This window comes from Cynoglossus semilaevis, chromosome 9 (genome assembly GCF_000523025.1).
Source record: "Cynoglossus semilaevis isolate Cse_v1.0 chromosome 9, Cse_v1.0, whole genome shotgun sequence".
Lineage (NCBI taxonomy): Eukaryota > Metazoa > Chordata > Actinopteri > Pleuronectiformes > Cynoglossidae > Cynoglossus > Cynoglossus semilaevis.
The window spans coordinates 19,434,222-19,440,231 of NC_024315.1; the positions used below are offsets into that span (position 1 = coordinate 19,434,222).

At 34.8% G+C, this 6,010-nt stretch overlaps 2 protein-coding genes across 2 annotated transcripts in view; both read left to right on the forward strand.

Moving 5' to 3' along the window:
- aspscr1 (ASPSCR1 tether for SLC2A4, UBX domain containing) overlaps positions 1-2,504 on the forward strand; it is an 11,602-nt gene extending 9,098 nt beyond the window's left edge. Inside the window, exons 13-16 of the mRNA XM_017035592.2 lie at positions 1,004-1,055; positions 1,172-1,241; positions 1,475-1,623; positions 2,249-2,504. Of these exons, the coding sequence (XP_016891081.1) occupies positions 1,004-1,055; positions 1,172-1,241; positions 1,475-1,623; positions 2,249-2,259 (282 nt within the window). The 3' untranslated portion in view covers positions 2,260-2,504. The remainder of the gene's footprint in view (positions 1-1,003; positions 1,056-1,171; positions 1,242-1,474; positions 1,624-2,248) is intronic.
- A 1,581-nt stretch (positions 2,505-4,085) lies between these two features.
- Positions 4,086-6,010, forward strand: part of pycr1b (pyrroline-5-carboxylate reductase 1b) — a 7,173-nt gene continuing 5,248 nt past the window's right edge. The window contains exons 1-2 of the mRNA XM_008317846.3: positions 4,086-4,240; positions 5,558-5,651. Of these exons, the coding sequence (XP_008316068.1) occupies positions 5,585-5,651 (67 nt within the window). The 5' untranslated portion in view covers positions 4,086-4,240; positions 5,558-5,584. The remainder of the gene's footprint in view (positions 4,241-5,557; positions 5,652-6,010) is intronic.

The following is a 6,010-nucleotide window of genomic DNA, read 5'->3' on the forward strand; positions in this document are numbered from 1 at the left end:
AAATGTTTTCTTAATTATTATTTTATTATCAGTATATTTGGTTATATCTGTGTTTTTGATTTTTTTTTGTTGTTGTTGTTTTTAATGGGGCTCGAGATACAGTGGGTACGGGAAAGAATTCAGACCTCCTTAAATTTTTCACTCTTTGTTATATTGCAGCTGTTTGCTAAAATAATTTTAGTTTTTTTTTTTTTTTTTCCCTCATTATAGTCCACAACGCACCCCATATTTGAGTTATTTTAGCTGTGTGCTTAGGGTCATTGTCTTGTTGGAAGTTGAACCTTCGCCCCACTCTGAGGTCCTCAGCACTCTGGAAGAGGGTTATCATCCAGGATATCCCTGTACTTGGCCGCATTTATCACTTTCCTTTGATTGCAATAATAAAATAAATCTGCAAAATTAGATTTTTCCGTCAATATGAGGTGCTGTTTTGACATTAATGAGGAAGAAAATTTTAACTTAAATGACTTTAGCAAATGGCTGCAATATAACAAAGAGTTAAAAATTTAAGGGGGCGTCTGAATACTTTCCGTACACACTGTATGACTGGATCGACACGAGTTCTGTTGTGGAACGACTTAGACCCGCATCACTGGATCGACACGAGTGCTGTTGTGGAACGACTTAGACCCGCATCTCGAGGTTCCACTGTACTCCACAATTCAGAGTTTACTACACCAATAAAAAATTAAAAAGGAAATCAAACATCTGGTGTCCTGTGCATTCTGATCGATGCCCCCAGTGGCTACAAGCTGTAAATACCACCACAACGCCCCTGCCCAGTGGGGGCGGTGTCATGTTATTTTTATTTTTATACTATTATTATTTGTTACATTTGTACACCATCCTCAGTACTAGTATTATTGTTTATTGTTTTATTGCACAATAATGTTACGAGTTGCGCTTTCCATTCGCTCTCTCTTGCTCTCTCTCTCCATCTCTCCGTGATTGTGTCTATATTATTTTTGTTTAATCCTGTCTCTTTTTTTTTGTCTCTTTTAAGGCTGACTTGTTTCCAAATGTGCTGATGTACTTTGGCTCTGAGGATAAAACAGGTTTTTAAAATTTTCGTACTCTTTGGTACTTGAGACTGTCAAGGTTGGAATGGTCAAAAGAAAAATGCTGCTGCTCATACCGTGCTTCAGAATTGTTCTGTTTGGTCTATTGACAGATTCTTATATAAAGCGGGAACTTCTTGACTCATCTGTTCCCCCCCTGCGAGCAAAAGCATGTTTTTCAAGGTAAGTTTTTATTGTGAAAATAGTGAATCTACTATAGCTTTTGGTTCTTTACATTTTGTTTAAGTACTTGTTCTAAAAACGTTGTGTGCAGGCACGTGCATTTATTGTTTGTGTTTAGAAACATCTGTTGTATAGCACTGATCGTCTAATAATACCAGCTGACTGTGCGAACAGAAGAGCTACACTTCACCTACATGTTTAAAGACAGCAAAATTGACTGCTTTCTGCTCTAGTGGCTCAGACGATACCCCCTTGCCCTCAGTGCAGACATCAGACACCAGGGAGTCTACGCTGGAACAGCGAGCTACATCTTCGCACATCAAAGCTGCTAAAACTGCCAGATGTGACGCTGAAAAGTTGCCCAAGTGGTTCAAACCCCCCGGTAAATAATATCGTCACATTAGCATGCACTCTCATTTGCAGTTTTGTTTTGGGCCATGTTTATATGTTACTTTGTTAATGTCTGAGCAGTTTTAGTAGCCCATTGTAATACTAGTTTTGAAGAATGTGGTTCAGTATATTGATGTGAGAGTATTCAACCTATATTTACCAAAGCATCGGTTGAAAATATTTACTTTAGTGCTTACTAAACACTACCTGCATCATATTCGAAAGAAATGTATTTTAATTACACACACCTACATGTATATATATATATATATATATATATGTGTATATATGTATATATATATATGTGTATATATATAGTGCTGTTGTGGAACGGATTAGACTCGTATCTTAAAACCCCACTGTATATACAGTATGTTTATATATGTATATATATATGTATATGTATATATATGCATATGTGTATATATATGTATATGTGTGTGTGTTTACATGTATGTAAATTATGTGTATATATGTATTGAAATGCAAATTTAATTGTTGATGTGTATTTAAAGTTGCAAAAATCAGTACATTGAACAGAAGAATTGTTTTGTTTTGTCATCGGACATTTCATGATAGGTATAATTTTTAATTGGTGTTTCTCACTTCCTGTCTAGGTAAAAAATAGGACTGGGAATAGTCACCCGGGTAAATGTCTGCAGTTCCTTTCTGGTTTGTAAACTGAGGAGCAATTCCGTGCAGCACGCACGGAATTGCCACAAGACTCAACATCACAACTTTAGTGGACATGGGTTTTTTTTTTCTTGACATGTGGTTTGACTGAATTTGTTGTGGATTCGTTTGATATAAAAAGGACTCTTCAAATCAGAAGTTAAACCCTTTAAAAGTAAATAAAATTTGCTGTTAAAAACAGGTCTGTTTTTTTTTGTTGTACTTGAAAGAAATGCAAAAGAATAAACCCTACAAAGATAATTCTACTCAGATTCTGAAGTACTTCACTCAGATGTTCTTGTAAATAATAATAATAATTAAAATAAAATATATATAAATATTAAAATCATCATTTTGCTTTCTCTATATAATTCTCAAGGATTAACACAATTAAGAGAACATCACCAGCCAAGGCACTGCCATTTAGGATATACACACATTCTGGGGAGTTCAAATGTCTCCTTGCTTCTTGCAATGTGAGTGAAGGAAAACACAAGGAAGGAGGATAAGTATTAGCGCAGGGGCTACTACTCAAATGACCAGGCTACAGTCAACTACCTATAATAAAAACATTACATAAATACTTACCGTATATGGCAATTATGACAACACAGTATTACATTTATATGTGTATATATATATATATATATATATATATATATATATATACTGTACATAATTATATGTAAAAATAATAACAAAATTGTAAAATTGACAAATGTACATTTCAGAATTATACAAAAAAGGGAACACCAAGTGGGTTAACAATGTAAAGCTGCTCTGCAGCAATGAAGGTTTAATCATAATTTCTCAGGTGTTCCAACTTTTCCGAATTATTTTCAACCCTCTCTGTCTCAGTTTTAACTGTAAAGAGAAGACTTCGAGCTGCAGGTTTGACAGGACGAGTTGCAGCAACAAAGCCATTGCTAACATGTCAGAATAAGACAAAGGCTCTACTGGGCCATGAAACAAAAAACAAAACTAGCCCAGGAAAAAAAAAGAACAAGATGGTAAGCTTGAAAACATAGAGTGGCCAACACAGACTTAAACCCCATCGAGCTGGTTTGGGATGAACTGGACAGAAGAGTGAAAGCCAAGTAACCTACAAGTGGCACACATCCATGGGAACTTTTGCATCAGACTTGGGAAGAATTCTCTGAAGAATATTTGATTTTTATTGTAGAAAGAATATGTATGCATCAATGACACAATAAACTGAATCATTTTCAGTAAAAAACTGGTGTTGGTCTTCTAAAAACCTTTGACCGGTACTGTATACATACAGCCAAAGAAAAGTTCTGGAAAATACTTTTAGGAAAAGGAAAAGCACCCTGAGGTGATACAGATACATTAAGACTATGTTGTTCCCCTGAAAACACAACAGAGCAAAGCAAGAAAACTGACCACATGGATGTCATAGATGTCACTCACATCTATGGCTTTAAAGGTGCAGCACCTTAATTCTACATATATATTTATAAGTGTAGCCTGGAAAGATTTGTAACTTTAAGAAACCATTGCGCAATTCCATAAAAGTATACCTTATATATACTGTATATATTTAGTTTTAACGAGCATGATTCATAATTTGTAACTGACTGTAAACATGTTTTCAAAATTAATGCTCGGTTTGTTTTAGTAAGTTGGTCCAAGTCAACGTGTCCGGCGAAAACCACTGAACTGACGCAATCTGAAAGTCCCACCCACATTCAGTAATTCAGTTTCCAATTGGTTAGGCGCTTAAATGAGCCCTGTTGCGACTGGACGAATTGGATGTTTGTTACTAGTTGAGCACCGTACTAAGACTGAAAGGAGCAGGAAGCCACGTTGACTTAGATTTAGTCTTCCATGGAGAGGGTACTCTTTGTGGCCCCAGGGACGTAACGGACCCAACGCCTTCTTCCTATTTGCATCACCCCTGTCTCATCCCAAGAAAGGTAACTTATCAATCTAAAGGATCTCAGGGAATACTACTATGTCGGCGGTTGTACATGTTGTTTTTGAGCAGCTACGCTGCAAAAATGTGGTCACAGTGTAGCCGGTAATGCTACCAAGAGCCACCTCGTCCGCATGTCGTTCACAAATGTGGCGAAACATCACTATTTTTGTCTTTAACAAATTCTTACTTTAACAGTCGACGTCCGACACAAACTAGCCACGGTTATGATTTCCCACTTAACAATTCTAAATCGTTAATCACGGCTGTGTTGTTTACATGTTTTAATAATTAAAAAAAAATCACATATTGCTTTAAATTTCGAAATACTGTCTCATACCGAAGAAATAAATGAAATGTGCGCTTCTGAAATGGTATAACAGTAAGTACTCCACGAGCCACCAACAATAGGGAAAAATTGCAGTAAAATTGTTATAATATTTAAGGAGCTATATTATCTATTTAAACGCAACTGTCTAAAAACAGACACTGGGGGATGGAATTTAGGGATGGAATTTGGGGACGGTCCCTTATCTGCGTTGTAAAAAAAACAAGTGTAATTGAAATACATTGTACAACACGACGTAATTGAATTTCAGTAACTTATAGGCAGAGGTGGGTAGAGTAGCCAAAATTTGTACTCAAGTAAAAGTACTCTTGTAAAAACTACTCAAGTATTAAGTAACTGAGTAACATCTGATTTATTTAAATGGACAAAATTACAGAGAGAATTACAAATTAATTAAATACCTTAAAATAATGTTTAGGTAAATTGAAGTACTTTAAAAAACAAAACGATTTTAGGTCAACCTTACCGCAACATGTTTCCTCAGGTTAGGCAAAGTTTTTGGTTGCTGAAATATCCGTTTGTTTTGGGAAACACAAAAGACACCGCAGGATGTAACTGCTGTTTTGCACTGTTTGTAAACTGAACATGCTTTTAATTTGAGTTTATTTAAAAAGGTAATAATTTTAATTGTATTCTCACATTAACTAAGTCTATACTTGAAGATGATTTGGTGTAGATTCAAAACATTTTGTAAGTTAGATTTACTTACTCAAACTAACACTAATATTGTTTTAATATGAAATAATAAAATATTTAATCAAAAGCAAAATAAAATGAACCAGAACAATGAATATTTTCATGTTAATTGGTAATTTTAAAAAATCTATACAGTGCTGTACAATATATATCGATATTGTATATATGCAAGAAATATTGCAATATATCACTTTCTTACCTACCCTAGCAATGCAGTTGGTGTTTTTGATAGTAAAAAAATGTCAAAAGGAGTGTTTTGGCTGTTTTATACAGGTTTTAGGGACCCGATCATTTGACAAGATGAGTGTTGGATTCATTGGAGCGGGCCAGTTGGCACATGCACTGGTTAAAGGCTTCACAGCTGCAGGTGAGCCTAATCACACATGTTAAAGCAACTGAAGATATTGTTATATATATGCGTACATACATACATACATACATACAGACATGCATGCATGTATACAGACATACATGTACACACATGTATATGTGTATATATATGTATGTATAAATATATTTTTATATATACACACATACAGTGGGTACGGAAAGTATTCAGACCCATTTAAATTTGTCACTCTTTGTTTCATTGTAGCCATTTGCTAAAATCAAAAAAGTTCATTTTATTTCTCATTAATGTACACTCAGCACCCCATCTTGACAGAAAAAAACAGAAATGTAGAAATTTTAGCAAATTTATTAAAAAAGAAAAACTGAAATATCACA